Source organism: Desmodus rotundus, chromosome 9, assembly GCF_022682495.2.
Source record: "Desmodus rotundus isolate HL8 chromosome 9, HLdesRot8A.1, whole genome shotgun sequence".
Lineage (NCBI taxonomy): Eukaryota > Metazoa > Chordata > Mammalia > Chiroptera > Phyllostomidae > Desmodus > Desmodus rotundus.
In genome coordinates, this window is record NC_071395.1 from 101,741,126 (window position 1) to 101,761,618 (window position 20,493).

Consider the following 20,493-nt stretch of genomic DNA (forward strand, 5'->3'; position numbering starts at 1 on the left):
AGCCCAGGGAGCTCCCAGGCCTGGGCCAGGCAGGGCTCAAAGCCAGGCTGGTAGGAGCCAGGTCTGGGACCTGCCTGGGAGAGCCACAAGGGAGGGGCCTGCCCAACTCCAGGTCGGGCCAGCCAGGCTTCCTCCAGGCCATCTGGAGCCGGGCCCTGTGCTCCTGCATGTGTTGTGGCTGGTGGGGGGAGCGGGGAGGGGGGGGTTGGATTGTCTTCCAGACCATGTGGGTGGCTGGGAGCTGCAGGGTTGTGACCTGGCCCTTCTAGCAGGCCTCTGGCTCCCCTGTGGTCACTTTCACTTCTGACATCTGCTCAAATTCACAGCTGGCCTGCTTCCTGCATGGCCATTTTCACTCTCCCTCTCCAAGTTCTGGGGGCAAAGGGCCCCCACTCCTTTCCTATCCCACATAAATTAACTCCATGGCTAGTACACATGAATTTGCTGGATTTCTGTTAAAACTCCCCCGTTTGGTGTGTGCGCGCGCGGGGAGAAACGGGACAGGAACTGAGTTGGAAATTATACCTGCGTCCCTGTGATTCAACTCAAAACCTCTGCCAACGCAAAACGTGCATTTGCAGAAAATCACTACACAAACTTTCTTTCGTTGCTATTTAATGTTCATTATTTATGTTTTATGTGTAAGTTTCAGGAGGGCCCAAGAAATGATTACACGGGATGCAAGGGAAAGGTGTCAGGGAGTCTGGGGCTCACAGCCCCCCGCTGGGAGGCCAGGAGGGGCCCCAGAACCAAACACATGCTAAAACATACTTGCCACCCCCAACCCCCTCCCCAGCTGCTTGCTGGGGAGGGAAATAAATATACTCAGACTCTGTCCCACTCCTAGCTGCACAGGTGAGGGGCCAGCAGGTGAGTTTCCTCCTCCCATTGCAGATTGAGGTCAAAGAAAGGCCATCTACGTACAGTGCTCCCAGTCCCTTACAGGGGGTGGGAGCACCCCGGGCGGGGGAGGGGGTGGCTGTCAGGGCACATCCCGATCTGGGCTCGTTCATGCTAAATAGACAGGGGAGCCACTCATTCCAACATCAAGCAAACAGAACTGGCCGGGAGGGACCTCCAGGCCCCTTTCTGGCACCGAGCTAGGGAGAAACCGTCCTTTATAGGGTCCTCTAAACTTGGGACAAACCGTCTAGGGGCTGGCTACAGTTTGACTCAATTCCTTCTTGCTGCATTCCCACACTGGTCCACTTTTCTTCATTGCAACCTTCAGGGCCCAGCCAAACCCAAGGTTTCAGGGAAGGGGAGGATGTGGGGAGCATTCCTCCACGTGCAGGCCCTTGGAAGACAGGCGCCAGCTCAAGCCTCAGCCGTCCTTGGCCCGCCAAACCCGGGGGCGAGGGAAGACGGCGAGCAGAGTTCAGTCCCCTGTGATGCTTGTCTGGCAGCTGCCCCGGGCAGGATCCGGTCCCAGCCTAAGAGAAGGAACTTGTGGAGAAAAGATTTCTCATCCTGTGTGTATCTGTGTCATGGGTGAGCGGGGGGGGGGGGGGGGGGGGGGGGGGGGGGTGGTCCTTAGCCCCTGCGCCCCAGTACTGCCTGTTTCGGCTCTGGGCCTGTGCCAACACAGGGTGAGGATGGAGGGCGCCACTTCACAGATGCCACATGGACACGCCTGAGGGTGGACAGGGAGAGGGAAGCTGCGCCCCTTTCCACAAACCCCAAACCTGACTGGGGTCGTGATGGGTCGACGGACCAGGCTTTGGGTAAAGCATCCTGTCTCCACGGGGGTTGAACAGGCCTGGAGATGGTGGAGGGTGGACCAGATTTGGCTGCAAGACCTTTCCCAGAGGATCCATCGCCTGGCTCCTCTCTCTCAGTTCTTACGAAAACCTGAAGCCTGCGCCCTCACTGAGAGAGGAGAAGGCCAGCCCACATTTGGCTGCCCTGTTGGTGAGTGGCTTTGGGCCAGTCACTGCCTCTCTCTGGGCCTCACTGTCCTGCATGTAAAACCAGGAGGGTGGACTAGATCTCAACCCCCTTCCAGCTCTGACAAGCTTATGATCCTCTTCATCTTAGGCCAGACGGGAGACGTGGTGGGGCTGAGGGAGGGTTTAGGCCGTGAGGATGCTCCCTCATTCCCCAAGTTCACAGTGTAGAGTCCATGGCTCTGGTTCCTCAGTCTCTCTCTCTGAGTCTCTGGGGCCTTATCATCACCCTCAACACCATCCCTGGGGTCAGCCATCCAGGTAGGACACCTGCTATGGTGGGAGGGGCTGGCCCACCTGGAAGTCTGGGGAGAAGGAGCGGAAGGCAGAGATGGTGAGGGGGCAGGGCAGGGAGGGAGAGGCAGCAGGGGCACTTCTGGTGCTGGAGAGGGAGCATGATCAGAAGCGATGGGGCCACAAGGGGCAATGACAGGGCTGTGGTGTAGGGGCTCCGGGCTCCCAGGCCCTGCCCAGAGGAGCTCAGCTCTGACGCTGGCCCATGGGGGTCAGCTGGAGCGTCAGTCACTGGAGTGGGGACAGGGCAGGGGCCCCGGGGTCAGCTCACACAGGGGATGTGGCAGTGGACTCGCTGCAAAGGCTCTCGACAATGTCAGCTCGCTGGATGCGGCGCAGGGCAGCCAGGAGGGCGTCGAGCGTGGCGCTGTCCTGGGCGGCCCAGCTGGTGAGCAGGGCCCGGACCGGGCAGGCCTCGTGGGTGAAGGAGTCTATGTGCTCAGGCTGGTAGCCCAGCTCGTCTGCCAGGTGCCGCCAGGTGTCCCCCGCAGAGCCATTGAGCAGCTTCTCCACTTCCTCGCGCTTGGCCGGTGGCAGGCTGCTGTAGAGGCCTCCGTCCCCCTTGAGGGCTGCCCAAGAACCCAGGGGAAGTCAGATACTACCCGCCAGGCCCCCTTCCACCCCACACCCCCCACAGTGCACCTGAGCCCCTGGGATGAGACCTGAGAAGGGCTGAGGCATTTCTCCTCCCAATCTGGGGAGGCCTCCAGGACCTATGGCCACCGAAGGATGGCCAAGATGAGGTCCTGGATGGGGGGCCAGGCTGCGGAGGGGCCAGGAGGGGACACTGACTCATGTGCCCTCCCCACCCATAGCTCCACACTCACCCCACAACCTAACCCCTTCCCTGCCCCCCTGCAATTAATCAAAGCAGAGGAGGAGACAGGACTTTTAAGTCCCAGACTCAACTGTAGCAAGTATCCTGGAGCTGGACTATGGACCACTGAAATTATGGGACATAATTAACTACTTGTTCCTTAAAAGTCCAGGGCAGGAGGCTAATTGCAGCCACTTGGGGGAGTAATTAGCCCTAGGGGGCACAATTAGCTTGATGAGTCTGGATGCTCCAATTTGTCAAATCATCCATTTCCCAAGTCACTCCACAGGAAAGGACCTCCCCTACCTCTTCCCTCACCCCATCTTCCGTCCTTCTACCCAGAGGCATGGGCCACCAGCCTCTCTGGCAGTCCCTCCTACAGTCTAATCCTAATCACTCCTGATCACCCTGCCTTGATCCCCTTCCCCACCTTGCTGCTCACCCTGGCCCGCGGCCGTCTGCGTGTGGGGTTGCTGGTCATGCAGGCTCTGGCTGTCCACAGAGATGCCGCTGTCGCTGTGGAGTTTTTCTCCCTCGGGTGGGGGGGTCTGGTTCACAGTCCGGCTGTTGGCTCCTTGCTTGTTCTGCTTGCAGCTGTTCCACCTGGAGCCAGAGGACAGGCCCAGCCTCAGCGGGGAAGGGCCGCACCCTCCATGTGGCGAAGGCATGTGCTCTGCTGTGTGGGGGCCCAGGGCATGGTAGGGACCCAACTGCAACCCCAGCCACAGTGCCTAAGGTTCTCCTTTCCCTACGTAGCTGCCCCTGGCCTACAGCGAAAGCATGGTAAGGGCAGAGGGGCACTCAGGACTCGGTGCACACCGCACGTGCTCAGTAACTGTTCGCGGAATGAACGACGCATAAATAAATGACTTTCTAGAGCTCCACGTTTCCCAATCTACCCTGATAAAACCTTCGCACATGTGTGCGGGACACATACAGTGCAAGGACTTCCTCTGCTATATGAGCACTAAGAAAAACCAGAAAACAAGCCACATGTCCATCAACAGGAAGCTGGTTACATACATTCTGGTCCATCCCTATTACGGAATGAATGGTTACAAGTGATCAGATAATCTGTAGGTCCCGAAGGAGGCTCTCCTGAGGGAGATTAGTGGCAAAGTTGTAAAATGTGTACAGTGCGACCCCATCGATGCTAAAATGTATGTATACCTGTGGGTTTACGTACAACTAAAAAGTTTTATGTACCTGTGTTTATAAGTGCACAGAACACGCTTGGAAAGGACCCAAACAGATTCTGATGATGAAAGGGGTAGGGTCTGGGGAGGTAAAAGGGAGCTTTTGTTTTTTGCTTTACGAGACATTACTCTTGTCTGTATTCTCCCAAACAAGTATATATTTACTTTGATGTTTGTTTGGTTTTGTTTTTAAGAATGAAAATGCACTTAAACATTTAAAATGCTTTCTGGGAGTTCTTGCACACGCTGGCTTTCTGGATGTGGATGCCACAGCTTCCCAAGAGTGCATGGGAGTGACGAGACACATGCATGTAGGTAACTGTGTGTGTTAACAGGCTTCAGGGAATGAGGACGGAGGCAGTTGGTAAAGCAAGTTTTCTGTGTGCAGCTGGGAGCTGGGGAACCAGAGAGGGGAGCAGCCCAGGAGCGGGGTAGTACTGACTAGGACAGGCCAGGGACAGTCACTCTCCCTCCCGCCTGCTGACCTGCCATGCCCTGGAGTCGGGCAGCTGATGGTGAGTGAGGAGGAGCATGTTTTGGGGTTGAGTTAAAAGAGTGTGTGCATTTCCAGGTCAAGGTCACAGTAAAGCCCAGCTTGAGAGCAAAGGTCCCTTCCTCTCTCCCCTACCCCTTCTCTCCCCTACCCCTTCTCTCACCTCTTGAAGGCAATGTAGGCCACGAGGCCCACGACCACAGCGGCCAGGATGGAGCAGTAGACGGGGATGAGGTTGTCAGTGGAGCCTCGAGTCACCATGGGCCGGGAGCTGCCCATCACTGTAGTTGCCACATCTGCCACTGTGCTAGCCACGAGTTCTTGCTCTGGAGGCGCCTCAGGCTCCTGGGTGCTGGGGGCCGTGCTATCCGAGCCCTCTGGGGGCGTGGACCGTGTAATCCAGCGGCCAGGGATCTCTGGGAGGAAGGGTGACAGGATTGAGTGCCCACTCCTCTCAGCTCCCCCTTTATAATCTGACTCACCCAGTGCTTCTTCCTGAGTCCCAAGCCAACTCCACGTGCCCGTGTGCTCAGGTGGAGCACATGTGGGTGAGGACTGGAAATTCGTGCATGATGTTATGATGATGGAGAAGAGCAAGAGCGCAGGAATCGGGAGACCAAAATCCCCTTCAGCTGTGTCCCTGACTTGCTATGTGACTCTGGATTAGTCCCTTCAACTCTCAGGACCTCCATTTCCCTGCCCATAGAATGGGGATATTAAGAGAAATGGTCTCGTCCTGGCTGGTGTGGCTCAGTGGATTGAGTGCTGGCCTGCAAAGCAAAGGGTCACTGGTTCGATTCCCAGTCAGGGCACATACCTGGGTTGCGGGCCAGGTCCCTGGTAGGGGACATGCAAGAGGCAACCACACACTGATGTCTCTCTCCCTCTCTTTCTCCCTCTCTCCCCTTTGTCTAAAAATAAATAAAATCTTAAAAAAGATAGAGAGAGAGAGAGAGTCTCTAAGCTCCCTTCCATCCTGGTGGTAGCTGTGGTCCTAGAAATCTATTCTGCCTCCCCTGGGGGCCCAGAACCTGGCGTAAGGGTGCACTCACAAAGAAGAGAGAGTAAGCCCTGGGAAGTCTCTAGCTGGAATCGCTCTGGGAAATGTTGTAGCCTCTCTGACCCTAGGTTGCCCCAATGGCCCCAGTTACCCTTGTCCTAAGGTAGGATGAGGGCACTCAAGTATCCTGCCCCACCATACCTCCCCAGAGCTGGCACTCAGCCTCCTCTCCAATCTCTGCTGTCCTAGCTGTAGGCTTGGGCAGGGTGGGGACGCCAGGCAAAGATTCCCTCCAGCCAATCCTTGGACAGGGCTAGCGTGTTTCCTACCCTGCATGGCCCTCATTCCATCTGATCTTGCCGCCCAGAGAACAGCCGCCCTGAGAACAGCGTGTCAAATAGCTGGAACCCTCCTTGGGCAGGAAGCAGGCTGTTGGTGGAGAGAGGCCTCCTGAGCAGGTACTGCCCAGCACCTCAGGGGGAAGGACACTGTGCCTTGCCACCCACCTAGGCCCTCTCATGCCAGCTGGGCACTGTCAGCCTCTCTGGCTACATCTGGCCCCAGTGGGTGGAATTTTCCATTCTGTCACCCAGCAGGGGCAGGTCCTGGGGTTGTGGGCTCTGGACCGCCTGAGGGTATCTGTCTGGGCAAAGCTGCCTGCCCTACCTGTCCTCACTTCCCACACCTAGAGCAGGGAGGGAAAGCGGATGGGACATGCCAATGGGGTGCCGGGAAGGCATTTCGCTCTTTCACTCAGCCCCACCCAGCTCCCAGTTTGCCCACCCAAGCTGGAGTCAAAGGTGCCCACTGGTCTCTGGGCCTCCTTGGCTCAAGTCTAAGAAGCTTCAAGGGCCCTGTTTTCAGCACCTTCTGAGAGGTGAGACCTCCAGATGTGAATCTGGAATACATCTGGTTGGCACTGGGTCGGGGGGAGCTGCCATCTGCTGCCCCCTCCCTCCCTCCCACCATCTCAGTCCTGGGAGGGGGCTGAGGGGTGGGGTGGGAAGTGGAGGAGACATAGCCCTGCGTCTGGCAGCCCTAGAAAGGGCATTAGACCGGGGAGGGTCTGCTCTTGCCCTGCTAGGCAACCGGGCCAGCTGGAGGGGCAGCCCGAGGCCTGAGGCCGACCCAACCCATGGGCTGAAGGCATGGCAGTGAATCGGGCCGTCACAGAGCCTCTAGAGCGATGGGGAAGGGCCAGGCCAGGCCAAAGACAGAGCTGTCCAGGGCACTTTCCCCACATTTCTCCAATACCCTCTGACGGGGGCTGGGGGATGAGATCCAGATGTGGCTGTGTCCACCAGCATTCCAACCCGCTAAGCCCTTGGCAGGTCCTGACAGCCGTTTCCGGCATGGGAGCTGTCAGACTGGGGGGTGGAAAGAGAGACCAGGTTATCCCTCCTAAATTCAAACTTCGCTAGGGCAAATGGGGGAGGGGGCTTCTGCCCCAAGGGTGGGTGAGTCACCATGAAACGTATATGCAAGAAAGCACAATGCACTGGAGGGGAAGGGGGCAACCAAACCATGAATCAAATTCCGTTTCCTGAAATGTTCCCTCTGCCCCAGAGCGGACATTTAACCCTCCAGAGGCTGGAGTAGAGAGGGGCAGAGGGACAAAGATAACAGGGTGCTCGGAGGGACCCTCCTCCTTCGGGGTGGCTGGGAAAGTGGGTTTCTCTCTGGGAGAAATCTGTGAACACCCCAAAACAGCAGAGGCCACCCCTCCCCCAGCCGCCACCTTTCTTTGCTTTAACCGCGCCCCTGACTGAGCGCCCCCACCAGCTGGTCTGGACTTGCCCAGGGAACTGTGCCGCATGCCTGCCTGTTGCCAGCTGCTGAAACTCCCTCCCTGCTCTGCCCTGTGCCTGGCGCCACTTGCCTGTCTCCTAGCCCAAGGCAATCGCCGCCAGAACCACCACGTTCTATACCCCAGTCCTCCCAGCCCCCCACCCCAATACAGAAAGCTTCACATGCACCCCTGGCCACTGCCCAACTTAGCCCGCTGCACCCTGAGCCAGAGACCATGGGAGGTAGAAGGAAGGCACAGTTGTGTGGGGGCTGGGGTCAGACTGGAGGCTCCCCACAAAGGAGACCTACCTCCCCCACCTGACTGGGGACTGACCGAAGGCAGAGGCTGGGCTAGAATGAGCAATTTCCTGGAACCTGAATGCTGGGACCTTCTCTCTTATCAGACAAAGTTCTCTCTCCCATCAAACTTGGGGTTCCCTAAGGGAGGTGCTGTGTTGCTTGCTCAAAGTTAGGGTATCCTGAGGGTTAGGGAAATAGCTAAATGGGCAGCCAGCCACAGGGTGACAGAGAGAAAGTAAAGGCACCATCAACCTCTCCCTGCAGTGGAAAAGCCCACCTATCTCCCGTGACAGATGTCACCAACCAGAAACCAAAACATTCCTTCTCTGACTGCCATGGTGCTTCCGCCTCCCCTCCCAGGAATCACGCCACCTCCTTCGGACCTGTGCCTGGTTGAGGTGGGCACACCCAACCCCCACACACCCCCTGCCCTCGCAGGGATGGCATCTGAGGCCTCCACATGCACCCTGCCTCTCATCCTTGGGCTCCTGCCGCTCCCCTTCTTCCTCCACCCCCACAGCCCTTCCCCCACGACCTCCTTACTGTTCCCTGCGTCCCACTTCACCCTTGACTAAACTGTGAAATGACTGCTGACCCTGCCCCCAGGTACCACAAGTAGAAGTGGACCAGCCACATTCTCTAACCCATAACAACGCTAGTAACCATGTGACCAGTGGGGACACTGACGGCCAAGACAAGGGTCACCTCCTTAACTAACATCACTTAGCCAGTGACAGGGTGGATCCCATGTTAGGTCCCAAAGCCATAAACCACCATGGACCTAGACCAGACCTCAGAGCGAAAGGGTCCCAACCCCTGAGGGTCCTCCAGCCGTTTATCCAGTTCAGGAACCTGCTCCAAGGATCAAACATGTTTGCTCTGTGCTCTGCTTACAGTGGCCACCTTCCAGCTGCTTACCTGCCACCTGTCCAATCCCCAGATGGCAGCCACAGATTAATAAAGCCCTGGAAAATGAGTTAGAATGTGGTAACTGCGGCCTGGGAGGAAGAGGAGGATGGCTTTCCAAACACTTAACCCAAATGATGAAAAAGTGAAAGGGAGCCTTTGCTGAGAAGCCACTTCTCCCCACAGGTCTCAGGGAGGGTGGCCGCTGGCTCAAGGCCAGACCGGGCCCTCCCTGACCCCCAGGGGACGCCCTTCCCCAGCCTGCAGCCCCGCTGCGCGCTCACCCTGGCACTCGGCGTCGGCCCAGCGTGTGCACTCGCGCACCTGGCGCTCGGTGTCCTCGCACACGGTGCACGGCAGGCACGGGTCCACGTGGTTGGCCTCGTCGGAGTACGTGCCATCAGGACACTCCTCACACACGGTGTTCTGCTTGTCCTGGCACGAGAACACGAGGCCCGAGCCCGCCTCGCACACACGGCACGCCTCGCAGTGGCCCGTCGTCTCGTCCTGGTAGTAGCCGTACGCACAGCGGCACACGGCGTCGTCCGCCTCCACGCAGGGTGCTGACATGCTCTGCAGGCCCACGCACTCGGTGCACGGCTTACACGGCTCAGTGGCGCTCACCACATCGGAGAACGTCACGCCTATGGGCAAATGGATGTGGGAAGAGCGATGGGCCCAGACTTCAGCTGCCTGCTTTTGGGCACTTGGGTCGCAGGGGTTGCAGGTCCTCCTTCCATCCTCCACCGCCTCCCCACCCAACCCAGGGCACTGACTCCCTCTTTAAGCCTCACACCCCTACAGATTCCCATCCTCTACCCTCCCATCCCTGATTCCAGGTCTGTGAAAGCTTGTGGCAACATTCTAGGAAGGAGGAAGTGGGTCAGAAGCCCCAAGCTTCAGGTGGAGGACTTGACAGCCCTGAGGCTTCCAGGTAACCCAGCTGGTGCAGGTGAATTTCTTGGCAAATTCCCTTAAGAGAGTTCTGAGCCCTGTACCCTTGTTCCCAGCAAGATTAAGGCATAATCTGAGCATGGTTCCCACCCAGTCCTCCCTGCAGGCCAGAGCTGGGTTGTGAAGCCAGCCCAGGGGATCAGGTGTGGCCTAAATGGGAGTAACTGGGTGTAATTTCCCACCCATGGTGCTCCCCCTCTGCTGAAAGGCCTGGCTCTTGAGGGTGGGGATGGGAATCCTGGTAAGCAAGTTCAGGTACAGCAGGAGGGATTGAAGCTAGAAAGCAAGAAGGACTTGCATGCATCGTCCTCTGCCCTTTCAAATGGCATAAAGGGGAGATTTCCAAGCCCCATCTCAACTCATGCTCTCTTAATTAATGGGTGTGAGCTCCAGAATAAGGGGAGGGACACCAGGGATGCCAGGGTCCTCTCCTCCTTGTGCAGAGAAGAGGAGGCCCAGAGCAAATCTTCTTCACCCCTTCCAGCCCAGGGTGGGGAACTCTAGCCAATCTTAATCCAAGAGGAGAGCAGCCTTGCTCCAAGGGGAGGAAGAGCAGGGATTTAGCAATTTGAGAACCTGGGAAGCTCTGCTCAGAATGTGGAAGCTCCAGTAGAGGGAGTAGCTTCTCACTGAAGGGAAATCAAGGCCTGTGTAGGGTGTGATCTCAAACTTCTCTTAAGGCACCCAGAGACTACATGGAGCACTGGGTCATTATCTTAGGGGAAATGGGTGGAGAAGCAAAGAAAAAAAAACAGGCCTGGCTGGTGTGCTCAGTGGATTAAGTGCAGACCTGAGAACCTAAAGGCTGCCAGTTCAATTCCCAGTCAGGGCACATGCCTGGGTTGCAGGCCAGGTCCCCAGTGGGGGACATGGGAGAGGCAACCAGTCAATGTGTCTCTGGCACATCAATGTTTCTCTCCCTCTTTCTCTCTCCCTTCTCCTCTCTCTAAAAATAAATAAATAAAATATTTAAAAAAAGGTAAAAAGGAAATAAATCGGTGAAGAAGAGAGGAAAAGAGTCAGTTCTGGCAGAGGGATGGCTGTATTTCTCTTCCTAGGAATCAGGCAGATGTGGATTCAAACTGGATTCCATCACTTATTAGCTGTGTGACTTTGGATGTTTTACTTAACTTCTCTGAGTTTTGTTTTTTTTTTTTTTTTGTCTTTCTCTGTAAAATAGGGAATAGTATCTCCACTCACAGGGCTGTGGTGAGGAGTAAGTGAAGTTCCACTGTAAAGCCCTTGACACACAGCAGGGACCCTATAAAGGTTGGCCCCTTGGGGTGAGCAGTGATAAGTGTGGTGAACTTCAGTAGCAGAGGTAGTTGGGCAGCAGAAAGGCAGGGTTTCCAAGGTAAACAAACAAGAGGCTCCTATCTGGTTGGCATGTGGCAGGCGGTTGGGTATAGTCACCTGGGAGGGGAAGGGAGGGCCCTGCTCATGGGAAAACACAGAAAATTAGCAGAAAATTCCTGGGAGAGGGTTTTAGAGGGTGGGGAAAATGTGGTCTTTTTTGGCAGAGAATAAAGGCAGGAGCTTAATGGGTTTCCTCGTGGAAACGTTTTGAGGATAGAGGGAAGGCCCGCTGGGGTCTCCGTTCCATAAAGTGAGCTTGTAAAGGCGGCCTGTTAATGCAGCTGGTGGGGAGTGAGGGGCGGAGGGAAAGGAGGGGAACAGACGGAGGAAATGGGAGGGAGGATTCCTGCCACCACCTCGGAGCTCCCTTCCCCTCCCCCTCCCCAGAGATGCTAGAACCTTCCTCTCCCAGGCTCTTCTACCCAACCCCTTGCTTTGACAGAAGGTGAGTGGGGTCCCATGCTGGGAGACTTAAGGAGAAGAGGCCCTGGGCTGGAGTCTAAGAATGAGAGAGGCAATCTTGGGGGGCTCCAGGGTAGGCAGCAGCTGGCCAACCCTTCCCTGGGATGGAAGCCCTGTTAGGCCAGGGCAGGTGTGCAGTCTCCCCACACAGTCCTAGGCATCCCTCTGCTGGGGGATGGAGCTACCAGACTCATAAACACAGAGAAGGAAAAGTGTTTGGGAAGACTGAGGAGCTGTGGCTGCCTGAAGGATGGAGAGGTGCTCTGGCAGGTGGGTTCAGGGTTCCCAGTTCCTGTACCCTTGTTCCCAGGGTGATTAGAGAATAGAGTATGGCTGCCACAGGCCCTCCAGATGGGCTTGGAGCGCCAGGTAGAAGGTAGGACCTGACTGTCGGCAGCGAGGAAAGGTTTCCGGGCAGGGTCAGGAACAGAGTACTGGGCCCCTAGCCTGAAGGCGGCAACTGAGGCTGGGGGCACCCCGCAGAGCTGGGACTCCTGACGCAGAAGCGCACAGAATTCAGACCCCAGGCCCAGCATCCCTCCTCCTGCCTCCTCCAGCAGCCCCGGAAGACAGGATTCTCTCCCCTTCCCAAGAAAATCTCAGGTAGCAATGGCCGAGGTGCCCCCCACCCCCGTCCCCTCCCCTCCCCCATATGACATCACCCCATAAGGAGGACTTCCTTATGGTATCCAACACCCCCCCCCCTCAGGAAAGCTCTGCTTCCCTAGTCAGAGTGGGAGAACAGTTGGCCTGGGGGCGGGGTCGCCACACCCTCCCAGGATCCCCCAAGGTCAGTCTCCTGGCAGCCAGGATTTGATCCTCCTCCCCTCCCCCCTCCAAAACTCCGAGGGCAAGTGGCAGCCATTGATTTTGCAGTGCAGATGATATTTTTAGCCTGTCTTAGTATCAGCTACTCTTCCCACCAGGCCACACTCTGCTACCAGGCTTCTCTGCTTGGGGACTGGGAAGGGGCTCTCCTTCGGGATCCCCCATCAGGTTCCCCTCGTTCCTCTGCGTACCTCTCTCATCCATCCTCAGCTTTTCCCCTCTTCCTCCTGTCCTGCATCAGACCCACTTCTGGGGCCCATAACGTGATGGGCAGGAGACCCTGCCGGGAGGCAGAGGACTTGTGAGGCCTCTACTGGACATGCTCCTCCCCAGTGCCTGGCTCCTCCCTTCCATTCCTCGCCCCCCTCCCCACCTGCCACCTTTACTCACTGTCCAGGCAGGGCTCGCACACTGTCTGGTTGGCTCCGCAAGGCTGGGCCACGCCCTCGCCTAGGTTGCAGGCTTTGCAGCACTCCCCGCTGTGGGTGTACAGGCCCGTGAGGCAGGCCTCCTTGGCACCTCCTAAGGACACCTGGGTGGGGGGATATCGGAAGGTCAGACTGGTAAGAGAAAGGAAAGGGAGTATCTACTGAGGGATCAAACACCCCCTCCTAAAGCCTTCTATTGGAACCACCTGGGCCCGGATGAGCTCACCGCGGAGGTATTAGGCACATCAAAGCTGGCAGGAAGAAAGGCGGTGGAGGTCAGCTACCCTTGCAGGCTGCTGGGGGTGTGAGGTCAGAGCCTCCCATACTGACCCTCTGCGAAGTTCATCTTGGGGTTACAGCAACTCTTAGCATCTCCAGGATGTACCACATGGGGACAGCGGCTTGAGGCCCCGCAGGGGGCCTTCGGTTAGAGACCTCAGGAGTGGCTGGATAGGCCGCAGCTCGCACAAGGCTTCCAGCCAAAGGGGCAACTGCAAGCTGAAATTTAGTCAAAATGCCACTTACTACGCCGCACACCTGCAGGGCTGCACCTACGCGGAGGGGAGCCTTTTTCTAACGACGGCTAGCAGGGCCCTCTCTACTCCAGATCCTTAATTCTACCATTCCGCATATTATATATCCGACGGGAGGTATCTGGACCCAAAACAGAAGACAGAGGGGCGGGGGTCTTCGGTTCAAGTCCTGACTCTGCACTGGGAGCTCTGAGCTTCCCTGCTCTCCCTCTCTGAGTCGCCAGCTCTCCACAGAGGTAGAGAGGGCTACAGCTCATGGCCAGGGCAGAAACCAGCCAGCCGGCAAGAGTGTGGCGCCTCCACGTGAGAAAGGGTTGCCTGTAGCAGTGATGAGAAAGTGGTGGCTCTCACCACCTAGCAGCCCTGCTCCACCAGGGCTTGATTTCCAGTCCCCAGCCCTCCCCCCTCCCTGCCCCCCATGCAGCCAGTGGGAACAGCTTTGGAACCAGCCGAAAGGGGAGTCGGATTCCTGCCGCCGAGGCATCTTTGCTCATGGATGGAACGATTTAGCACCAGATTCCCTAGAGGGAGGGGCTGCTGGCAGCTTGCTTTATATTTCTGTTCCTTAAAAAAAAAAGAAAGAAAAAGAAAAAGTCTCCATGCCTAATAAAACTCCCAAGCCTGTTTCCCTGGCCCCAGACCATGCAGCTCCTAGCTGACACTGGGAGGAAGTATGGGGCTCTCAGGTTGGTCGTGGGAGCAGAAGGGAGCAGTAAAGGTCATTTTGACCAGATCGTGGCCAAGAACATTCCCTTTCCTCCAGTCCTTTAAGATATCCTTAGGGTTACGTGGAGGCAGGAGGATGGACAGATTGGATTGGTCTAGGAGGCACTCTGTGTCCTCAAGAGACCAGCAGGGAGGGTGCGAGCAGCCTAGGAGGGGGACCTTCCTAGGTGTTGCCACCTTCTCCTCCCAGGTGGCAGGAACACAGTGCTGGGAGCATGTGCGGACCAGAAGTCTTGGGGGGAGTCCCAGATGCAGGCTTTCCCCTAGGAGATGAGTGAGATTCCAGAAGGGTCTGTTTGGATTTCTTTTCATCCTTATAGGGCTCTGCTTAAATCTCACTTCCTCAAGGAAGTGGGGCTGTGTCCCCCACCCTCGGGGATCAGTGCAGCTGCCCTGTTACTCAGTCTCCCGGTTGACTACTCCTGTCTTCTCCGACACTGTACAGGATCCCCCAGTGGACTCCTCGAGGGCCCATTTGTGGTTGACCCAGGGCCTGACACGGTCCCTGGCACAAGATAGGGACCTCACAGAACTCCGGGGGGGAGGGACTGGTTTCTGGATAGCCGAGTTTCCCGCAAGCCAAGGAGTTGCTGCCCTAATCACCTAATGTTTTCCGTTTTAACCATGGTGGCTGCACCATTCTCCGCCTCTGGAACACATCTTCACGGTTTCCCCATGACTCAGGGACCCAATGTGTACGCCAGCGATTACTCTGGGCTGCTTGGCAGTGAAGCCCTCATGTTCTTCATCCCAAATTACCACCCTTTCATCCCCTTGAGTTCTCCTGTCAGCTTTTTAAAATACTTGTTTCCGTCTCCTGCCTTCCCATCAGGATATCAGTTGTCAATTTTTGCTGCTACCAGAGCTGGACCTGAGTGGCCCCTCCCCCACCACCATTCTAATCTATTAGGTCTGAGTATTTAGAAACTTTGTAACCAGCCTCTGTGGGAAGGTGTATGAAATGAATGTAGGTAGGATCTGAAGAGGGGGGGTCAATTCTTTGAGTAAAAAGTGTGGGCTATACTGCCTTTGTGCTCTGTGGCCTCTATGGCTGAATCGTGGCTCATCACTTGGAGCTGGGCGATCTGGGGCCAGCTTGGAGTGTCTCTGTGCCTCAGTGTCTTCCTTCCTCACTGGGTCATGACCGATGGGGTTGCTGTAAGCGTTAAATGAGTGAGTAAGATGTTTGTACACGTTGGGAGACCTCTTTTCTCTTTCCCAAGGTCTTTCTTGCTTCCTTTGTGGCTGTTGGCCACGTTCCAGTTAGTTAGGGTCCGAAAAGACCCAGACTCTGGTTAGCTGAGGGGATCTGTCTGTCGAAGTCGTGGGCGGAGTGGCAGCCATGTACAAGTCCCTCTTCTTCGAAGCCTGCTCGCCCTGCTGCAGCCCATGGTGCTCTCTCTTCTCCCAAGTCTTGCACTTGTGACCATGTGTTTCCTGTGATTGATTCGTTTCCTATTTCAAAACATTGCAACCCTCCCTGGGTAGTTCAGTTGATTAGACTGTGGTTCCCGATATGTCAAGGTTGCGGGTTCGATCCCCAGTCAGGGCGCATAGGAGAATCAACCAATGAATGCATAAATAACTGAAACAACAAATTGATGGTTTCCCCCTCTCTCTCCCTTCCTCTCTCTCTTTCTAAAATCAATGAATAATAATTTTAAAGGACATTGCAGATCTGCTACTTAATAGTCTTAATAGTATGTTACTTTGGGTAAATTCTCAATCTCTCCAAGCCTCTGTTTTGCCCTTTATAAAACACTGGGTGCTGGTATTTACTGCTCAGGGTTGCTGTGCAAAATTAAATGAAATAACTTATGCAAACCTGTCTGGTGTACACTAGAATAAATGTTAGGCATCAAAGAAGCACCTTCTCTTAGGGAAAGTGAACTGTTAAGCCTAAGTGGGAGGTAGTGGGAGGGGAGAGCTTTGCCATCCCCTAAAAGAGGAAACCATCTACGAGTGGGGGGCAGGATAGATGTAAAGAACGGCTTAGCCACCAGGGAACCTGAGGAAGTCATGGAGACCAAAGGAGAATGGGTAATTTCTCTCCCTATAGTTAAGTAATTCAACAACTATTTGCTGAGCATTATATGAAATAGGAGTTTCCAATGAGACGTGGTCCCTGATTTCTGTGGGAAACCACAGTCCCATGAGCGAGGGGAAATGTCCCCACAAACAGCTAGTCCAGGAGACAAGATGCTGAGGGGAAAGACGTGAGGGAATGCCTTTACCCCTCTCTGACAGACGGGGAAACTGAGGCCCACTGGATCACTCTGCTAAGTGGCCTGATGCTCGGTCCCTGCCACACCCTCTCTTGGTTCAAGCCAGGGCAATCTTGGGAAGCCAGGAGGGATGACTAGGATCCAGCCTAATTGCTCCAAAATGGCCAATTTACCAAAATGATAGAAGCAGTTGCCTGAAATTTACATTTATTAGACTTACTCATTTCCAGTATGATTGAATGATTTAATCCCATTTTCGAAAATGTTTGCAATCATTTTATTTGTGCCATTTCAAAGCTTTCAAGAAACTAATACCCTTAGATAAATTGATTTAAGAATCTGAAAAATTTTTTTTCATCAGACAAAATAGAAAACACACCAAAATTGTTGAAAGAATTTGAATACGAATGCTTCAGTGTGCTGAATCCCAACCATTCACAACAGCTTTGAAAAAAGGTTCCTTAGGTGAATGGAGCCATCAGCGACCGCCACGGCCACAGCGTTGAAGATTTTTCAAATAGGTGGAGGGTCTTTTGAGGTCGCTGCCAACCCAGGGGAGGCGCTGGCACACGGCCCCGCCCCACCCCTTTAGACAGGGGCTGAGTTTGGGTTAGGAGACCAGAGCTAATTGCTGAGGATGGTGCTGCACGAAGGCTTTGAGGGGGCGGGGGCTCTGTGTGGGGCCAAGAGACTCCGTTCTAAACTTTAGTACCAAGGGCCTAGGACAGGAGTGTCATCTCCAGGGCTAGTAGTGATTCAGGGCCTCTGCTCCGTCCGTGCTCCGGAAGGGAGAGGGGGATGGCGAACAGAGGAAGGAGGAAGGAAGCTCCAAGCCAAGCATCCTGGGTTCCGAGGGCTCCACCACTCACTGACTGCGGGAGCCCGGTTTTGTGCCTGAAAGTCTGGGAGGTCCAGCTCCCTCAGCTGTAAAATGGGAATAACTAGATTTACGCTGCTGGGACCTTAGAAGGCTTAAATAACGCAAGAGACATTTACCCAGGGCTGTGCATGTCACATAGTAGGCACTCAACCAATTTTATTATTCCCTCCGCCCCACCCCTCGCCCCCAGGGATGAATGCACGTGCGTGAGTGGGACTCGGTAGGTAGAGCCGGGTGGGGACACTTTCCTTCTCGGAGCCGCCTTCCCCGCCCGGCTGCCCGCGTTCTCCCATTTGCTGCCCTCACTGCATCCCTATTAGGCGCATTAGCCAGCCCAGCGGCTCCGGTTACAGACGTCTGAATGACAAAGTGCCTCCATTACCGGCGCGGCCCGCCGGCGGACCCGCCGGGACGCGCGCTCTGGTTTCAGCACTCTCTCGCTGCGGCCCAGGAAGAACTCGCAGGGCCACGGCGCGCGGGGGCCAGCCCGCAGAGAGCAGCGGCGAGGCGGAGGCCAGAGCCGCAGGGGCTGCTGGCGGCAGAGTCTGCGCGGAGTCCGCCTTCCCCAGCCCCCAGGCCCTCCACGCCAGCTCTCCTCCTTCCTCGCCTCTTCTCCGCTAGGGAGACACCCCCTCCAGCCCCGGTCCGAAGCCCACCCCCTCGCACCTCCGGGTTCAACACTATTGTCCACTTGAGTCCCACCTCCCCGCTCCTCTTCCCGGCGGAGAAGCATCTCTAGCCCGCGCGGTGAGCAGACGGGCGAGCAGTCACTCCCAAATCCCCGTTGGAAGCCATAGGTATCGACAGAATCAGGGAACCCGGGCCAAGCTTCGGAAAAAGGGCCGGCGCCTGGAGGGGGCTCTGCGCACCCAGCCTCCATATACCACCACTGGGCTGGGGTCAAAGGCGCCCCGCCGAGAAACGCAGCTCTAATTCGGAGCTGGGACACCGGGCTGCCCCCTTAAAAAGTACGGGCAGTCCTGAGCTGGGAATCAGGTGAGGGGCAGTCAAGCTAGGACTCTGGCTCCACTTGCGCGCGGGATCTTAGCCGAGTTGTTTCAACTCTCAGAGCCTCAGTCTCCACATCTGTAAAGCGGGGATCTGGGAGCGCGATGCTCACCTGAAAGATGAAGATGGCAGGTAGAGTGAGGACACCCCTTCATTGCCAAACCTTCCAAGGGCTCTCCGTTCATGGCCACACACCAGGTCACAAATCCTGATTATCTTCTCAGAACTACCTGGATGCTTAAGGTGACCCGCAGTCCTCTGCCCAGACAGAGTCCGAGGCGTCCGCGCGCCTCGGTCTCGGTGCTCAGCGTCCTCATCCGAAAGCTGGGCGGGGCGCGGGCGGAATCCCGACCTCCCTGGGCGCTGGAGCGGACAGAACCGCGGGCTCTGCGGTGCTCGGGTCACTTAATGGGGGGCGGCGTGCAGCCCCAGGGACACCCGCAGCTGCGGAGGGCACTACCCTCCGGCCGCAGCGCCCCCTGTGGGCCGCCTTCGCCAGAGCGACCCTGCGCTGCGCGCCTGCCCGGGCATTCCCGGCCTGGCGCGTCCCCGTGGTCTGCACCCCGAGACTTGGCGGTGGCCAGATCCGGTCAGACAACGCCCACTCCATCCCTGCTTGTCTGCTGCGCTGCTTCAAGCAGCGAGAATAAGCGCTTCGGAGCAGCCCAAATCAGGGGAACGGGTTCGCCCCGGCAAAGTGGGCGCTCCCTTCCCAGCTTCGGATCCCCAGCGCAATTTCCCGACTGGGCGAGGCCACGAGAAAGAGCGTGAGACAAGAGCGGGAAACGTCCGTTCCTCTGCTCTCTCTTCTCGACCTACTGTCCCCCGGTGGGCCCGCGGGGCCCCGACCACCTTGGGATGGTCCTCTCTTCCTTCTCCGTCCTCTTTCATTTTGCTTCCATCTCTCTACCTCCCTCGCCGCCGTCCCTTTTCAGCACTCCCCAACCCACTTTTTGTCTCTTCTACCGACGACTCCCACTCCCCGAGGCTCTCCCTCCCACGCCCCTCCCCCTCATTGTCTGGCCAGTCCTCATTGTCCGATGCCCGGTCCCCTCTGTCGCTTTAACCTCCTCCCCCATTGTTCCATCCCCTCGTCTACACTCACGCTCGCCCCTCACATCTCTAGTCCCTGTCCCGTTCTTCATCCTTCTCTAGCCTGGGGTCCCATCCCACGACCCTCCAGAAATCAAGAAGCTCGGGGGAAGTCGCCTTGAGATCCCGGCAATAAAGCGCCCTCTTCCAAAGAGCCCAGACACATCCAAGAGTCCCAGGACCTTCTCCTCGGAGACCCTTACCAGCTCCTCCACACACACACCCATGTACCTGAGAACCCGCCTCCGTGCGCACCTCTGGCCCGCATCTCTACCCTGGATCTCAGGGGCTCCTCTGCGCCCTGAGAACCCTAGACACTCCTGTGTGGATCCTGGCATCTGAGCTCCTCTCCCGCTATCCATCCCCAGCATCTGGGACCTCAGCCCTCTGTACTGTTTCCCTCGGGGAAACCTGGACCCACGGGATTCCGGTCCCGGGAAAGGGAGTGGGCTCCCTTCAAGCTAGCACTCACCCCCAGGAGCAGCAGCAGCAGCAGCAGCAGCAGGCGCAGCCGGTCCATGGCGCAGCCCGCAGCACCTGCCAACAACGTCCACCTCCCGAGGCAGCGCCCGGCTTCCAGTTAGTCGGCTCCGCAGACGGATAGGGCTGCTCTGAGCTCCGGTACCCGCCCCCCGGAGCTGGCCGAGGCTCCGCTCCCTCTGGCTGCTGGCGGGAGGGGCTGGGAGAAGGCAGTGCGGCGGCCCCGCCTCCTCCCCGCCCAGCCCGCCCACCCCCGGAACCGCGCCCGCCCTCCCCGCTGCCTCCGGGAGGGGAGTGGCGGGGAAGGGTGGGTGCTCGGGGAGACGCGTCCGCGCGTCTCGCTGCCCTTTCTCCGCGTCCTGGCCCTCAGAATCTCTTCTCCACCTCACCCCGGTACCCAGAGTGCCCAGCCTGCGCTAGGGCGCATCTGTCCCGGATGCTGTGGGCTCCGGACCAGGGCGGCTCCTGTTCCCCTCGGGCTGCGCCTACCCGCAGGATTCAGTCTTACCCATCTTCCTCTGCCTTCCATCCCCAGCATCTGGCTTCAGCTCCTTCTCCGGTGCTCGGCTCCCACCCAGCCTTTATCGGCAAGATGCCCGCTGCCCTCCCTGCCCTTCCTCGTCTGGTCCATCTCCTACCCCTACCTCTGCCCCTTCCCAGTGCAAAGGCCTGGGGACAGGGGATGGGAGGAGTGGCAGGTGGCCTGACTGAGGGACATTTAAGGTGGAGTCCATCCCAACATCATCTGAGTTCTCAAAAGATGGGTTTGAAGGGGTCGCAA

The 20,493-nt window shown here is 57.0% G+C and overlaps 1 protein-coding gene across 3 annotated transcripts; it reads right to left on the minus strand.

Annotated features, from left to right (window-relative positions):
- Positions 1 to 732: 732 nt before the first annotated feature.
- On the minus strand, positions 733 to 19,884 carry NGFR (nerve growth factor receptor). Of its 3 annotated transcripts, none has more exons than XM_045182584.3 (6): positions 19,705 to 19,884; positions 12,731 to 12,872; positions 9,025 to 9,384; positions 4,910 to 5,162; positions 3,500 to 3,660; positions 733 to 2,809 (listed from the first exon to the last, which is right to left on the minus strand). In XM_045182584.3, exons 1-6 carry the CDS (start codon positions 19,750 to 19,752, stop codon positions 2,508 to 2,510), a joined length of 1,266 nt encoding a protein of 421 aa, XP_045038519.2. In that variant the 5' UTR covers positions 19,753 to 19,884; the 3' UTR covers positions 733 to 2,507. The 3 variants fall into 3 exon arrangements, with proteins under 3 accessions (XP_045038519.2, XP_024429130.2, XP_045038520.1); XM_024573362.4 differs by having other exon boundaries at positions 3,488 to 3,660; XM_045182585.3 differs by lacking the exon at positions 19,705 to 19,884 and adding an exon at positions 18,253 to 18,390 and having other exon boundaries at positions 3,488 to 3,660.
- Positions 19,885 to 20,493: the final 609 nt, after the last annotated feature.

Coding starts and splice junctions, on each gene's coding strand:
- NGFR (XM_024573362.4), bottom strand. CDS start 19,752: ATGGACCGGCTGCGCCTGCTGCTGCTGCTGCTGCTGCTGCTCCTGGGG. Junction 5,163..9,024: donor GGCCGACGCCGAGTGCCAGG/GTGAGCGCGCAG, acceptor CCTTCCTCCCAG/AGATCCCTGGCCGCTGGATT. Junction 3,661..4,909: donor GCCTACATTGCCTTCAAGAG/GTGAGAGAAGGG, acceptor CTCTGGCTCCAG/GTGGAACAGCTGCAAGCAGA.